The following is a 15592-nucleotide window of genomic DNA, read 5'->3' as shown; positions in this document are numbered from 1 at the left end:
TGCACCTGCAAAACCTGTCGCTGACATGGATTTTCTGATAAAGTCTTGCTAGTTAAGCTAGTTAGGTTCAGTACAAGTCAAGCTCAAAAGCATTTGTGGCATGTTGATTTGAAAAAAAAAAAAATCAAGGATAGAGTGAGGCACAGACAATGGAAGTAAATGGGCCAATTTGTTAGTGCTCCTTCTAATTTTATAAAAGCACTTACTTGTACATGAACTCTTCTATTAAATCTTAGGCATATTATTTGAGCCATAAGTAGGCCATTTTTATGGCCGTTTTAGGCAATATATTCTCATGGCCAAAAAAAGCAGTTATTTAATGAATTTATTAATTTTATCAATATTTTGAATTAGCTTTTATTTTTGGTTTCATTTTTCATATTCATTTTTATTTCATTTAATTTTAATTCAGCTTTTTATTTATTTCCAGTTAGTAATTTTAGTGTTTCAACTAACTAACCTATTTCAGTTAGTTGGCATTTCTAATTTTCATTTAGTTTTTCACCTCATATTTATATTTTATTTTCTTTCAGCTATATTTCAATGAACAAAAATGTTTTTAATAGTTTTAGTTAATTATAAACACCCTACAATGAAGTTGTAAAATTGAATATAACTTGACACTTGAGGTTAAGAAAAGGAGAAACCATTGAAACTTCCTTTTGTGGTAATAAACATCAAGCCACAATTTCTGTACATTTAACTTGTCTTGTATCGAACCTAGTACGTTCCCTTTAGAAACACAAGCAACTAAAACATATGGTGGTCTATTCAGCAGGGTGAAAAGAATAATAAATATGTGGATGACTCATTCTGATTCATTACTCTTTTGCAGGTAATTATACAGTGAAGAGCGAGCTGCAGAGATTTTGGCGGGCTGCTGAGATAACATGCGGTAACCCTCTTACCTGGCTGAGAGAATGATCACTCGAGCCTCCAGCTCTTTGGCCTCCAGGAGCAGAGCAGTTAAGTTAGTCTCTTGGTTGAACTGAAGCACTTTCTCGGCCTGAGATTGGGGTACACAATCAGTCAAATAGGCTATTTACTTCCATAACTGAACCATGCTGCCTCATTTAGCACTTTTGGTTGGTTTTGGTTGTTTCTGTTTTTTTTGTTTTTTTTTGGGAGGGGGGACTGAAAAGGGGGGAAATTATAGAGTTCCAGGAAAACTGCTTCAAAATGAAAAATAAAAGTATAAAAAAGCTTGAAAAACAAAAAAACTTCGGCATTGTCGCATGCAAACTGAGGGTTATCAAGGCTTCAGAGAAAGGACGTGCAAGTTAGAGGTTTCGGGGAGTGAGACCGATGCAACCGGAAACTAAAACCAGGTGGAAAGGGGAGTGACAGGTGAGAGGACGTCATTTCCCCAAAGAAAAAGAGTTGAGAAAAAAAAAGAGCAACGAGGGGATGCTGCAATAGGAAGTACAATCTGAGAGAGTGTTGTGTCCCAAACTATCTGATCTCCACAAAGGAATGGGATTGCTTTTTTCTTTTTCTTTTTTTTTTGAGTCATGCATCATCCTTTATTAAAAAGGAAAAAAATGGTAATGAAAGAAGCGGAGCGTTTTAATTTGTTTTAAACGGAAATAATAAACGTTCAAAAGAAATCCATTCTTCATTTAAATCATAAAAAAGGGAAAAGTAACTTCTCAACGTAACAAGAAACACGTGCTACCAAGAGAAGGGCATTTCTGGGTTGGCCGGTGATTGGTTGGGCTGTTTCTAGTAGCTACGTTTAGAGATTTTGGAGGGCGGCGTGCATTGACCATGCAAATATACCTTAGGTCCTCTCTTGTTGTCAAAGGACAGTTGGTCTTGGTTTTCATAGTTCCTTTTTTTATTCTGATGAGTAATGTGCACAGAGAAAATATGCAGACACAGAAGAATATTATAAACAGTTGAAAATGGTGGGCAGTAAAGCAACCAACAAATTTTCACTTTTCTGCTCCAAATTTGAATCCCTAACACTGGGACTTGCAAAAAACATCATAGACCGTGTGACAAGATCGTAGTCCTAAACCAAGAGATGGCAAAACGCGACAACATTACAAACTTAAGGAACCAAGTGGTGCATTTCCATCAATCCAGATCAACTGCTTGCAGCAGCGCGTGAATGCCTACCGAATTATTCATGTGACGTTACTTCAAATTCAATTAAGATGACAGACTGTGACGGCCTGCCAAGTTAACAAATGGCTCAATAATAATGCAGATATTTCTGAGTGCTGTATGATTGCAGAAGCTCACTAAGAGGACCTTTTTCTCCTGCACCATCTTGAGTTCTGCTGTATTTTTTGAGGGCAGTGGTCTCGTGGGGGAAACCCTGGCTCAAACGGTGCCATTTTGCAGTGATATAAATAAACCTCCCCTGCAAAGACACACAACACTACCCGAATACCGTGATAGGCCAGACGTGCTCTCATGCGATTCGCCTTTCAAGCTTCTGAAATTATGCATGACCTATATGTGTGTCGTGGCATTTGCTCATTATGGCACCTCAAAGGAAATTAGAAAGGTGAACACGCAGTGGCCTTTCCTGAGCACCTCTTTAACCAAACTCATGCTGGAGCCACGAACCCCGCTGTGCATTCGCTGGAAATAGCTCTTAATAACTGACACTTGTGTAAACTGATAGTAGGAGGAATATTAAAATGATCCTTGGCGCATAGTGCATAAAAATAGAGTCTCATGCCGAACTGCATTAGAATATAACAGCAAGCAAAAAATAATCTGAAATTTCAGTATTGTTCTGTATATTTCCTGTCATATTATTTATATATCAGACATTCAGATATGTCAGTCTTGCTTTGATCTCTCTATAACTATTAAAAGTGATTATGGTATAAATATTTTCTTAAAGGTTATGCAAATTGGTGTTGCTAAAACTTTAGCTATTTGGTTATTATCCAGTAACTCAACCGGCGTAAGTAACTTTAGAGGAATAGCTAACATTTCAGAGCAAGTTATTGCATTTTCAATAAAGATTATGATAACAAATATTCCACAACTACCATGATATCTGGAGCTACAATTTTGTACATAAGTTAGAAAAGAGGTCAGAAGTACGATTAAAAATACACTGTTTTAGTGTAATAATTGTGTAATAATTGTGTAATAATTCTACCTTTAGCTTAGTTTCTTGTATCAGTGATACATCATTGTGCTTAATCTAACCCTGAAGGGTGCATATTAATATCAGGTACAAAGGTGTATTTTTTAATGTATTCTCCTAGAGACAAAGTGTTGTACCACAATTTTTTTTCCCCCTGAAAGTTTAGAGAGAATGATGTTCTGAATTCTAAAATGGAGTTGCACCTCTAATAAAAAAGAGAGCCTGATAGGAAAGCACATTATACAATCACCACAAAATGGCTTCCAGCTTAAAGAAACACTATTCTATAAGTCGATTCAGAAGGCAATTTAAAACTTCAGTAGCAGAGCATAAAAGGCCAAATAAAGACTTTTTTTTTAAGCATAAAAGAAATTTAACATGTACATTGTTTAAAATATCTGGAATAATGTTTTCCTGGGAACACTTGGTGGGCTTTTTAATGCTCTTATAAAAATGTAAATTCATTCCAGTGTGTACGGTTTCTCTCGACTGCAGCACACATGATAAAAGGACCCACTAAAATATGATGTGAATTACTGTGATTTTAACTTCACAAAGCCTTAATCAAACATCATTTTGCATTGCAGTAAATCAAAAAGCAGAAGCTTTTCATGCATGATAAATAGCAATGAGTCATTCCTACTAATGACTCAACTACAAAATGTGATAAAAACCTAGGCAAGACAAGGCAAATTGATTTATTTAGCACATCTGTGCTTTAAATTAGCATATTATAGAAGAAGAGAAATAAAGACAAATACAAATCAAGTTTAATCATTTACGAACATAAACATGAATAAGAAAAGAGTATATTTTAATGCATCTTCCTAATATATATATATATATATATATTTTTTTTTTTATTAATATATATAATATTTTAATAGGTTTTCATGTTATAGTAAATGGCACAATGCATTAAAGGTATTTGTTTAAACACTGTGGCAGAAATCAATCGCTTTAAAATGAATAATTATATTTACATTAAATATTTAGTCATTACATCAATTTTACTGCTGACGCATTCTGCCCATATTTCATGTCTTTTCTCTAATAGGACACCGAGAAAGCTGGTGACCCCTTGAAAAAAAAAATATGCATGATGCCTCTGATTAATAATAAGAAGAAAAGGGAGAAGAAATTCCAATAAAGCAGCCATGTGGTATTTCAACAGTCTTCCAGCACCAGAAACGTCTCTGTGGGAAAGTAGCTCAATTCGCACCACACCTAAATAGTTTCACTGTTAATAATCTCTCGCAGCAATGAGGGCAACAATAATTACCTCAGCGCCGAGCAGGGGGGATGTGGGATGGTGATTTAGCTTTCATCCCCAAGGAAACTGAGCAGAACCTCTGCAAGAGCAAAATTCCCACAATGCACCACTGCATGAAGCAATCACATCTTGAACCACCTCATGAGACACTGATGATAGACTTATACAGTATCTGTGGCTCAAGGCTACAAAAATACCAGTTTATATAGTGTATAAACAAATGGCATAAATATGTAAAGAGTCCCTGATGCTTTGCAACGCCCCAGGTTATGGTTTTCATTTTGCTCCTGTTGTGGATAGACACAGGAGTTTTTGACTATGGTCGAAAGCAATATGAAATGAGCAAATAACGCACGTTTAGTCAAATCAGACCACATTAGACATGGCTGACGCTTTTGGTTTTAGAATGTTAGCCAACATTTACAACATGGCATGAGAGATGTGATCACATGACAAAAAAGTAAAACAGTTACGTACATAGAAGACCTTTGCGATTGATACACACACGTCTGCATACAAGCACGCACTGGGAATCCTGGAACTGGAACTGGATCTTACCTTGGTCTCTCTCTCCTCCAGAAGAGTTTCTAGTCTTTTCTGCGCCGCTCTGCCTTCATGGTCGTCACTGACGATTAGAATGATGTGATTCCAGCGGAACTCCCTCATCATGTCAAACCACACATGTGCCTGGTGGGAATATGGCGGTACTGTACGCAGGAACGAGAGATGGATGCTCTGGAAGAAGGATAAAGAGATGAGAAGAAAGGTGGGAGACATAAAGTTTAAAAATGACACTGTTTTTATTTGAGTAAAATAATAAAAGGTTGTTTGCTGAACTACAGCAATTTTCACTTTGTTAATTTTTTTTTAATTATGGCTTCTGAAAGAAGGGTAGAAAGAAAAAGAAAAAAAGCTGGTAGACGATGTTTAAAAATTACAGTCTTTTTATTTTAGTGAAATAAAAGAGTGCTTAAGAATTAAAAAAAAAAACTTTTTTATATATATATATTTTTAAAAATGTTAGTTTTTAAATATTGTTTTCTATTTATGAAAATCCACCATAAAAACAATTCATTTTAAAAACTATAATATTTCAAGATTATTGTGTGAAAACAAACAAAAATAAAACATAGGTAATTCACCCAAAAATGCTTCAGCCATTCTGAACAAATCGGTTGCGTGAAGAATTATTTTGTTGAATCAGTTTTTTTTAACTAATCATTGAAATGAACAATTTAATAACTCATTCATAAAGACGGCGGCTGCGTCCGAAATCGCATACTCTCTAGAGTAGGTACTTATTTTGAAAAATGAATTACTTTGCGACTGCCAAAAAGAATAGTTTCTATATAGTATGATGAATGTGTGTAGTATGTAATCCTGACGTAATGCATTCGCCATGTTGTCATTGTCATGTGACCTGCCACATTAAGTCATTTTTAACGGACAAATTAAACTCGTGATAGTATGAAAAGTGCTTTTCTAAAAGCTATATAGAGACCAATATAGTTATAGCCTATATAGAGACCTATATAGTTGAATAAACACCCAAAATGATTCATTCTGAAACTGAATAATTCAATTTCTCTCTCAATACAGCCCACCTTGTCTGAGTAAATGGACATCCTGGTGGTGAGCCCTACTACAGGTATGCGGTAGAACCCTGCGGTGTAGGAGACCGGCGTGGGCGTCAGATGGTCATTAGACTGTGGTGGATGGCTCACCAGGATGGCGTACACCTGCAAACAGGATCACAGAACTGGTTTCAATACAAACTAACAGTCAAGACTGGATCACAACGGAGTGATTGGTATGACTCATGGATCTGGGCTCGTTCTCTGACTAAATCTATATATCACTTCACAGTCAGACAGATTGACAATTTGATTGATTGAAGGATCTTTGGTTGGAGCAAAGAAAGACAAAGAGGAATTTGCCTATCATATGTAAAAGGGAGGCTTTGTTCCAATCGTACTAAAGTTATACACTTCATTTGATTAGTTTTCATCAGCATATACAATACAATATACTTTATTGTCCCCTTAGGGAAATTTGTCTTGGGTTTAGTGTATGCTGCATTTCCAAATCACACAATAAATCAATCAATCAATCAATCACATGTATTTCCCCTAAACAATCCATAAAGTGGAACAGAATATGTAGATGGGCGTCATGTTGCACAGCTAAAAAAAAGGCCACTGTTATTGCACAAATAACGGCTGCATGAACCATAAGACCAGCAATAAATAACAATAACCAACAGTAAATAAGGATTATAATATAAAGCAATAAATAATGTTAGATAATCAGTGCTAACCATGGAGAGATAGATATATGATTCAGTCGTTGTTTTTGTTTTTCAATAATATGCTGTATTGAGAAGGAAAAACAACGAGAATAAAAGGTTTGGCAACATTATGTATTTCCAGAGAGACCCTCCGGCACTGGCTCCATCTGTCATAGAATGTCTCTTCTTCAGAGTGGGCAGAGACATCAGTGAGCCAAAGGCGATACAGACTGAGCGTCGCGATACAGCAGTTTCGCATGGAAGAATCTCACACAACCAAATTAATTCAGCAATTATCCTGACATCCTGCTAACATGCTACACAACCTTACGGCCCCAGATTTGTTGAAGGTATGTACATAATTGAGTGCTGAACACCCATTGGGTTGACCGGGGGAGGTTGGTGTGAATATTAGCGAGAGAATGAGCAAGGCAGAGCGAACAGGACGGGAGGGAGTGATTCATGTTCAGCCCCGTTTTTTTGTTCAGTGCAGTATCCAGCCCTGAGATAGACGATAGACTCCTACCTCAGCACATTTGTTATGACATCACCGGCCCAGAGAGCACTTAAAGCGGAGCCGCTTAATGTGACTTTTGCGTGTGCAGGCTTTTAATGAAGCAACGCATCAGGCTGAATTACTCCCACGAGTGTGACAGTAGTTATTCAGTAGTGTACAAAGTCTCTCATTTACACTTCATGTAGGACATTGCTACTGCAGTACTTAAAGGTTTCTCCTCTTACACTTCTTAGGCTATAGCATGCTATAAAAAAAAAACTCAAAACTGAATGATCCATCCATCCATCCATCTTTGTATATCTCAACATTATTTAAATCTTAACTGTTTATTCATATGTAACTACAGTATTTATAGTGGACATTAGCTGTATATCTGAGGCATCCTCCTCAAAGACATCTTTGCAGATACTGACACTATGTTGACCCCCCCCCCCACCCCCATCTTTATTTTCATCAAGCACAAAATAGAAACTGCTTGCATTGAAAATCATTGATTTTTCATGCGTCACCTAGTTTATTTTGCAGCTGCTGCCCTAGGCGATGAGTGTGGAGGGAGATAAGTGTGGTCATCTCACTCATTTCTGACATCAAAGCTCTGCGGGGTCAGCTACAGTACGTTAACCTTTCCTCCCACCGTGAGTCTATTGACCCGTGTGTATCATCAACTGGCAGGCTGTCCTGTTTAGACATCTAAACGAGTTACGCAGCTTCAATCTACTGCCACAATCCAAAACAAGTTTCGACTGCCCAAGCAATTCTCCACAGGTCAATGCCTACACTTTAAAGTTTTGTTTACTAACCTAAAGAAATGTGCTTCGTGTGGTGACATCTGAATTTACAGGTTTTATTCAAGTCAAAAATATTGAGTATGACTTAATCAACGGTGCTAAATTAGGTTACATTTTAAGGCATTTTAGCTAATTTAAGGGTCAAAATATGTAGAAATGAATCCTTATGCATGATATCAACTGATATTTTTAGCAAATTTTTCTAATGACAAAACACCCCTCAATAGGCCTATATGCTGTAAAAAATATTTGTCTAAAAAATATATATATATAAAAAGGGTTTTCCATCTAACCCCAAAATGCGCTTCATGTGGTAACATTTCAATGAATTTGATTGATTCAAGTCAAAATATTATTTAATACATCAACTGATTTATGGTATGTAATTATATAAGTTATATTATATCATAATCAATCATTTTAAGGGTCAGATGATAGAATTGTATTAATTGGGATCATTAATTGGCATCTGAAGCTCTTTCTAATGCACATGTTTGCATATTTAATGGTACACTTTTCAATAACTAAAAAATGCTACTTGTAACGGATAACATCACGCATTTCAAAACACTGTCTTATGAAAGCTAAATAAATTAATTCACTCTGAAGGGTGCATATTGCATGTACATGTTTACCCCTCAGGCAACATTTACAGTCATGTCATATAAGACTAGGTCTTGCCACATGGAAGTTCCACAGTGCAACGATGTTGCTAAAAATCCCACCTGACTGGAAATAAGATCCTCACACACAGACAGCGCCATCTGAATCGCATTGGCTTTGTGAGTGACAGAGATTGCGGTCAACTTGAATTTATCCCTTCCGTACACCTGGTTCGCCTGGGTGACCGCATCCTTGAACACCTGCTCGTATCTCTTCTGGCTCAGAACGGCCCCGATGTTCACAATCTTGGGCTCGCAGCCGCCCCGCACGCAGGAGCAGGAGAACAACGCAGCCAGCAGAAGCAGACGCATCGTGTGGAGGGCCAGAAGAGCGCACGGAGAGCCCCAGTATCCTCCCCTATTATCGCTGCCGGAGCCTCGTGTGGGGGCTATTCGGTTGAGGAGATTGAAAGCAATGTCCAGTGTGGCAATTTTTAGAATCCCATTTGCGAAATGCACACACACTGCGGCGATGTGTTCATGGTGCCCAGTTCATTTAGGCGATGGCATCTGAGAGACCGGCATTCACTGCAGCCTTTTTCTTAATTCCCCCTTGAAGTCAGGCTGCAGACAGGCAGAGCTAGAAAGTCACATACTACATGAAGCCTGGCAGCAGAATTCAGTGATGCGTCTCGTATCGTCCTTCTCTTCTCTTTGCGCGTCGGCTGCTGTTGTTCTGCAGCGGAGCTGTCCTTGGTGCTGACAGCTGTGCGCGCACTTTTACGCGCGCCCCCGCACCTCGCGTTGGCGTTATGCTCGAATTAAAACGCTTCGATGTCACAAACAGCCCATGCGTGAAATTAAAAAAAGAGGGAGAATTGTTTTTCCATTTGGAGTAAATGCGAATTGTGTGTTTTCATAACAGCATAAACGGGTATAAAAAAACATGGTTTTGACAAGTCTCGCGTCGACCAGTTATCAATATATTCCGGTGTTTCTAACCCACCGATAGCATTTCTGACCATTTACTTTTTAATTTAATGGATCTAATACGGGTTACTGCTTTACAAATAGTTGTCAACTGTTGATTTAATGTGAACGCTTTTATATTATGTTTTTTGCCCCTCTGAAAGATCAAATGAAGAATGTAAAACATCTCATTGATACAGATATCATATTTGGTACATACAATAAAGGGTCTATTATTATTGTAAATTGCCCTCATATAAATCATGGTCACACATATGTGAAAAACCAGAGGCCCATCGGTTTATTCACATTTGGAGATTTCAAATTACATTGAATTAAACAAATTAACAAATCTGTTCTTGGATTAATGGATTATAATGTTACTTTATTGTTTGCTACTTTCCATTGGGTGAAATTGAGCAACTGTTATAACTGTGACCATGAATGATTTTTGTTTTATTGGGCTATCCAGGAGGTAAAATATGCTCCCTTAGAACATGTGGAATTAAATGGGTTAAAAACTGTTTAGGCATGGTCAAACTGAGGTATTTCCTTATATTCTTTACCAAGACACTGTTTAAGACAAAAAAGTATACATTTAGAAGAGAGGCTCAGATATAAAAATGAAAGTTCTTCAAGGCTCAGTAAAGAAACCTCTCTGCAAGAATGCATTTTAACTGTATTATAGTATCTTTAAAGCACCCACACAGATGATTCTTTAAAGGTTCTCCTTGACTTTTTGGCTCCTATATTTTTAGATTCTACCAAAAGACAGATTTAAGATGGCTAAATGTTACCACCAATGCTCAGAGATGTATTTTAGATCCGATGATCAATTATGTAAGCACGGCATCTATATTTCAACATTTTCAATCATGAAATCACTTGCTCAGTCTCTCAAACCATAGACTTTAAAAGTAATTGCATAAAGTGGCAGGTCTGAGAGGTCTCCCGCTTTCCCTGAGCATCCCGGGCTTTAAGTGCTGTCTGTTTTCAAAGGGCATGTGCGAAACTCTATTTTTGCTTTATTTTTAGAGATGCATGTTTTAATGCATGTCAAACCTCCAGACAAAAGCAGTGCTTTGAGAAAAAAGAAAGAAAAAAAAAGTGTAATGCTTGCTTGCGGGAGATAGCCCTCTCTATGCAGGTGAATGTGCTGAGCTGCAGCATTATGCACTGGTAGGCTCATAAGGACAAAAGGGGAAAAAACGGTTACCAAGGAAACAAGCCTCTCTCCTGAAGTGTGAAGTTTCAAAGTATTCACATGTAGGCATTTTGTACGCGCTGGCAACGCAGGGTGTTAATGAGATGAAATGACAGCAGCGCGCAATAAGCATGCATTACGAATCATTGAAACACCTCCAGTAATGTCGACTTATTAACATACAGATTTTCTCGTGCACGCACTTGTTTTGTTTTGTGATTTTTGTCATGCTCCACTCATTGTGATTTGATTTAATTTTCCCCGTGTTAGAGAACCTGCAATCGAAACCTTATTAATATTTGATTATCCGTGGGAACTAATCCAGCTACATGTGAATGTCACAGTCTGATATGAGGGGATTCGTAAATTAGGTCACAATTGATCTAGTTATTCCGCCGACTTTAAATAATGAATCACGCGCCTCAGGGGGCGTGGGGGGCTGCAAGTTTTTTTTTTTTTTTTTTTTTTTTACTATGCATTTGTATTATAAGGTCTCATTTTAGTCTGTAGCAGAGAAAAATCTTTAGAAATCTAAAAAATATATATTTTTTGGTATTCCATTTATGTTTTTAAAACGGATTAAGAGTGAGTTTAGCCGTGAGTGCGCTTGTATTGGCGCGTGCTATACCTCTCAGTCTGGGGTGTTGGAATACTTGGATGTCTCTCGCTTGCTGGGAGTCACACAAAAGGCTGACCAAGCGACAAGGTTCTCACTGGCCTCGGTCGTGTTCTGCTCCCTCCCTCCTCCCCCCAATCCCACATCTCTGCACATCAATACAGCTGGGCCAGCCTGCACTGCAGCCGTTATATAATGACGCGCTCTTGCTAACACACACAGATAGAGACGGACCATTTACCAAAGAATAGTCAAGACTAATTAGAAGATGACACACCTCTAATGTGTGTGCGTAATATGCGCGCGCGCGCGCGTGTGTGTGTGGTGGTGGTGGTGGGGTGGGGGGGGGGGGGGGTATACTATGTTTATATATATATCTTATGTTAACAAAAACTTTGTTAGATGTTATTAATCGTGATTCATCGATTTGACAGCACTATATAGTATATATATATATATATATATATATATACACTCACCGGCCACTTTATTAGGTACACCTGTCCAACTGCTCGTTAACACTTAATTTCTAAGCAGCCAATCACATGGCGGCAACTCAGTGCATTTAGGCATGTAGACATGGTCAAGACAATCTCCTGCTGTTCAAACCGAGCATCAGTATGGGGAAGAAAGGTGATTTGAGTGACTTTGAACGTGGCATGATTGTTGGTGCCAGAAGGGCTGGTCTGAGTATTTCAGAAACTGCTAATCTACTGGGATTTTCACGCACAACCATCTCTAGGGTTTACAGAGAATGGTCCGAAAAAGAAAAAACATCCAGTGAGCGGCAGTTCTGTGGGCGGAAATGCCTTGTTGATGCCAGAGGTCAGAGGAGAATGGCCAGACTGGTTCGAGCTGATAGAAGGGCAACAGTGACTGAAATAACCACTCGTTACAACCGAGGTATGCAGCAAAGCATTTGTGAAGCCACAACACGCACAACCTTGAGGCGGATGGGCTACAACAGCAGAAGACTCCACCGGGTACCACTCATCTCCACTACAAATAGGAAAAAGAGGCTACAATTTGCAAGAGCTCACCAAAATTGAACAGTTGAAGACTGGAAAAATGTTGCCTGGTCTGATGAGTCTCGATTTCTGTTGAGACATTCAGATGTTAGAGTCAGAATTTGGCGTAAACAGAATGAGAACATGGAACCATCATGCCTTGTTACCACTGTGCAGGCTGGTGGTGGTGGTGTAATGGTGTGGGGGATGTTTTCCTGGCACACTTTAGGCCCCTTAGTGCCAATTGGGCATCGTTTAAATGCCACGGCCTACCTGAGCATTGTTTCTGACCATGTCCATCCCTTTATGGCCACCATGTACCCATCCTCTGATGGCTACTTCCACCATGTCACAAAGCTCTAATCATTTCAAATTGGTTTCTTGAACATGACAATGAGTTCACTGTACTAAAATGGCCTCCACAGTCACCAGATCTCAACCCAATAGAGCATCTTTGGGATGTGGTGGAACGGGAGATTCGCATCATGGATGTGCAGCCGACAAATCTGCGGCAACTGTGTGATGCCATCATGTCAATATGGACCAAACTCCCTGAGGAATGCTTCCAGCACCTTGTTGAATCTATGCCACGAAGAATTGAGGCAGTTCTGAAGGCAAAAGGGGGTCCAACCCGTTACTAGCATGGGGTACCTAATAAAGTGGCCGGTGAGTGTAGTTTATTACTTTAAAAAGGGATACTATGTAAATGGTTGATAACCTGGGATCACAACAGGTCTTGTAGAAAAAAAACATTATGTCAAATAATATCCTAACCATTTAAATAGATGGAACATCTGTGTGTCAGTAAATTGTATATATTTCTTTAAATAAACACGTTTGACAAAAAAATATATAATACATTTGTGCCATGTCAGTAGCAGACCACAGCTAATTGTCTTGATTTCGCGAGCATAGCCTAATATTATATTTACTATGTTTTTTTCATCAAAATGTGCATAAGGTATTTGCTAATGCGACTATTAAACATGACGATGGGGGCGATGACATGCATCATAATGCATAATGTATGAACACAAATTAAGTGTTGGATAAAATTATTGTTTACATAATGATCCACTTGATAATGACAGTATTGCATTTTTTAAGTATATTGCTTCAAAAACCCACAATTATTTATCGTATCGCCTGTGTGTGTATGTATGTGTTTTCAGGCTGGTAATGGGTTAAGAAGAAACCTTTTGCTGCTGTTCTGGTGTGTCCTAGATGCCAGCTGAGGACCTACATGATGTGTTTCTCATGTATGTGGTATGTAAATCTATTATTGATGACTGACCCTTTCATCTCTGTCCTTCTATCGCCATAAATAGTGACTTGGTCTACAGTAGCACTGCAAATTGTATGTGCAGCCTAAATGCAAAAATGTCTCGCATAAATATTCTACAGACTGAGTGCAGATGGAAAACAGTAAAAATGTCTCGCTCAGATGATCGCCTCCTACAACCTGTAAATCTTACGTTTTTCAGGAAAGATTGGGTAAGATAATAAAAAACAAGACGACGAACATCGTGGGGTAAAGTATGCACACAGAAGTACTGTGGCATTGCACCAACCTCAGAGGGTTGCTATGGTTATAAATGATGTCCAATCTCTTCTTCAGAAAACTAGGACGCAGACCAAGAGGAGAACTTTCAACCAGCCAAATGTTACACCAAAAATATGCTATTTAAAACCAGAAAAAGAACTGTCTGTTCTTAAACTGAGACACTATTTTTGACTGTTTTAATCCATATCAAAAGACATCTGTGTGAGGATCTAGACAATGATGTATATGTGGCTCCGTCAGTGAATTTGAGACGTTTTATTATTTTTAAACCATATGCAAGCGTGTCCTAATTATTGATAAAAGGCAACAGGGAAGACTTTACAGTGTTTCAAGGTTGTGCAGAGTGATGTATGATTGTTTATTGATCTTTATTTTACTCTGAAAATTGTATGTATTATTTAGGCTATATAAAATATAGTTTATTAGAATGATTTGATTTAAAGGATAATGTGACTGAAATGATGCTGGAAATTCAGCTTTGCATTACAGGAATAAATGACATATTAAACTATACTGAAATAGAAAACAGATTTATTTATTCATTGATCATATTTAGGTTAGGTTCGAGTATCAAAACTTGTGCTTATTTTAAAATGATATTATATTATAATATGTGCTTAATAATATAATTTAATATAGACTGACATTGAAGAAGGGAGCAAAGTCTTATCTAGGGTCCAGAACACCTTAGCAACCGCATAGCAACACCCTGGCAACCACCCAGAACACCCTAGCATTTTGGCAACGGGGTTTGCATGGGCAAGCACCGCTCACATTTATTTCAAAATTTAGTGGCATCTGTTGTCAAGTTCAATAAATTAGTTCACAGTTGGAGTTCTCGGCCTGAGGCTAGTTTGCAAAAGCAAACAACAGGGCTATCGCAAGAATGGCATGGAAAACAAGAATGAGGCAGCTGTGTTCAATTGCATTATCCAGCATTCTTGAATCTCATTCGCCAATTTGCACAAGCCTCCAAGGGAGTCTCATATGAGTAACAACCGCACATATGAGAATTATGAGAAGTTTTCTCTATAGGTCTCCCAGAGTAAAAGAGGGGTTTTCTGGCGACATAGGAGGCATTTAACACGGCTAGAGTCTGCAGCACTTTTGGCACTCTTTATGGTCACAGTTCAGGAATTCCACGCGATGCTCGCCCGCGGAGCTGTACGATTCATTGCAAATTGGGCAATCGGTGGATTTGGAGCTAAGGCTGGCCATACTGTCCACACATGGTGGTCTCGAGCTATCAGATTCCTGGCTTATTCTTTTATATGTCATGCTGATCATTCCATCTGTCGGAATTGGTTCTGGCTCGGTGCACGGAATTCCCTGTGGAATCTGTTCACTGAAATGTTTAATAAAAGAAGATGAAATCTGATCAAATCATACCACCCTTGCATCTGTGTTCAACATCACTGGACATCCGCTATTAAACTCTTTTGCTTTATCGTGAAGGTTATTTAGAGGTAACAGAATAGTTTTGTCATTCTTTCAGAATCCCCATCAGGACCATCTGCCAGTGCTTGGACATGAGCCATTACAGAAGGTGATATAAAATCAGATGTCAGGTGAGTTACCTCCAGCTTCTTTATTGCCAGATCAGCAGTCCCAAGGTCAGAAGCTGCACTCAGAGTCTCAGTGCGTCAGCGCTTT

At 38.4% G+C, this 15592-nt stretch overlaps 1 protein-coding gene and 1 long non-coding RNA gene across 12 annotated transcripts in view; one reads left to right on the top strand and one right to left on the bottom strand.

Annotated features, from left to right (window-relative positions):
- Positions 1 to 9370, bottom strand: part of grin1a (glutamate receptor, ionotropic, N-methyl D-aspartate 1a) — a 24001-nt gene extending 14631 nt beyond the window's left edge. For 5 of the 11 annotated variants that reach the window (XM_056258344.1, XM_056258349.1, XM_056258346.1 and 2 more), the window contains exons 1-5: positions 8703 to 9370; positions 5990 to 6124; positions 4944 to 5120; positions 1780 to 1842; positions 909 to 1006 (exon numbers count right to left, since the gene is read on the bottom strand). In XM_056258344.1, the coding sequence (XP_056114319.1) occupies positions 909 to 1006; positions 1780 to 1842; positions 4944 to 5120; positions 5990 to 6124; positions 8703 to 8951 (722 nt within the window). In that variant the 5' untranslated portion in view covers positions 8952 to 9370. The remainder of the gene's footprint in view (positions 1 to 908; positions 1007 to 1779; positions 1843 to 4943; positions 5121 to 5989; positions 6125 to 8702) is intronic. The other 6 variants (XM_056258352.1, XM_056258348.1, XM_056258353.1 and 3 more) reach the window with 4 other exon arrangements.
- On the top strand, positions 6819 to 15592 carry LOC130090786 (uncharacterized). Its single transcript, XR_008807730.1, has 3 exons — positions 6819 to 7022; positions 13548 to 13641; positions 15435 to 15592. It is a non-coding gene; the product is annotated as an uncharacterized LOC130090786 (long non-coding RNA).

The sequence above is a fragment of the Rhinichthys klamathensis genome, unplaced genomic scaffold (assembly GCF_029890125.1).
Source record: "Rhinichthys klamathensis goyatoka isolate OS25496 unplaced genomic scaffold, OSU_Roscu_1.1 h1tg000150l_1, whole genome shotgun sequence".
NCBI lineage: Eukaryota > Metazoa > Chordata > Actinopteri > Cypriniformes > Leuciscidae > Rhinichthys > Rhinichthys klamathensis.
Note: the sequence above shows the minus strand (reverse complement) of the source record. Positions and strands in the feature narration are given on the sequence as shown.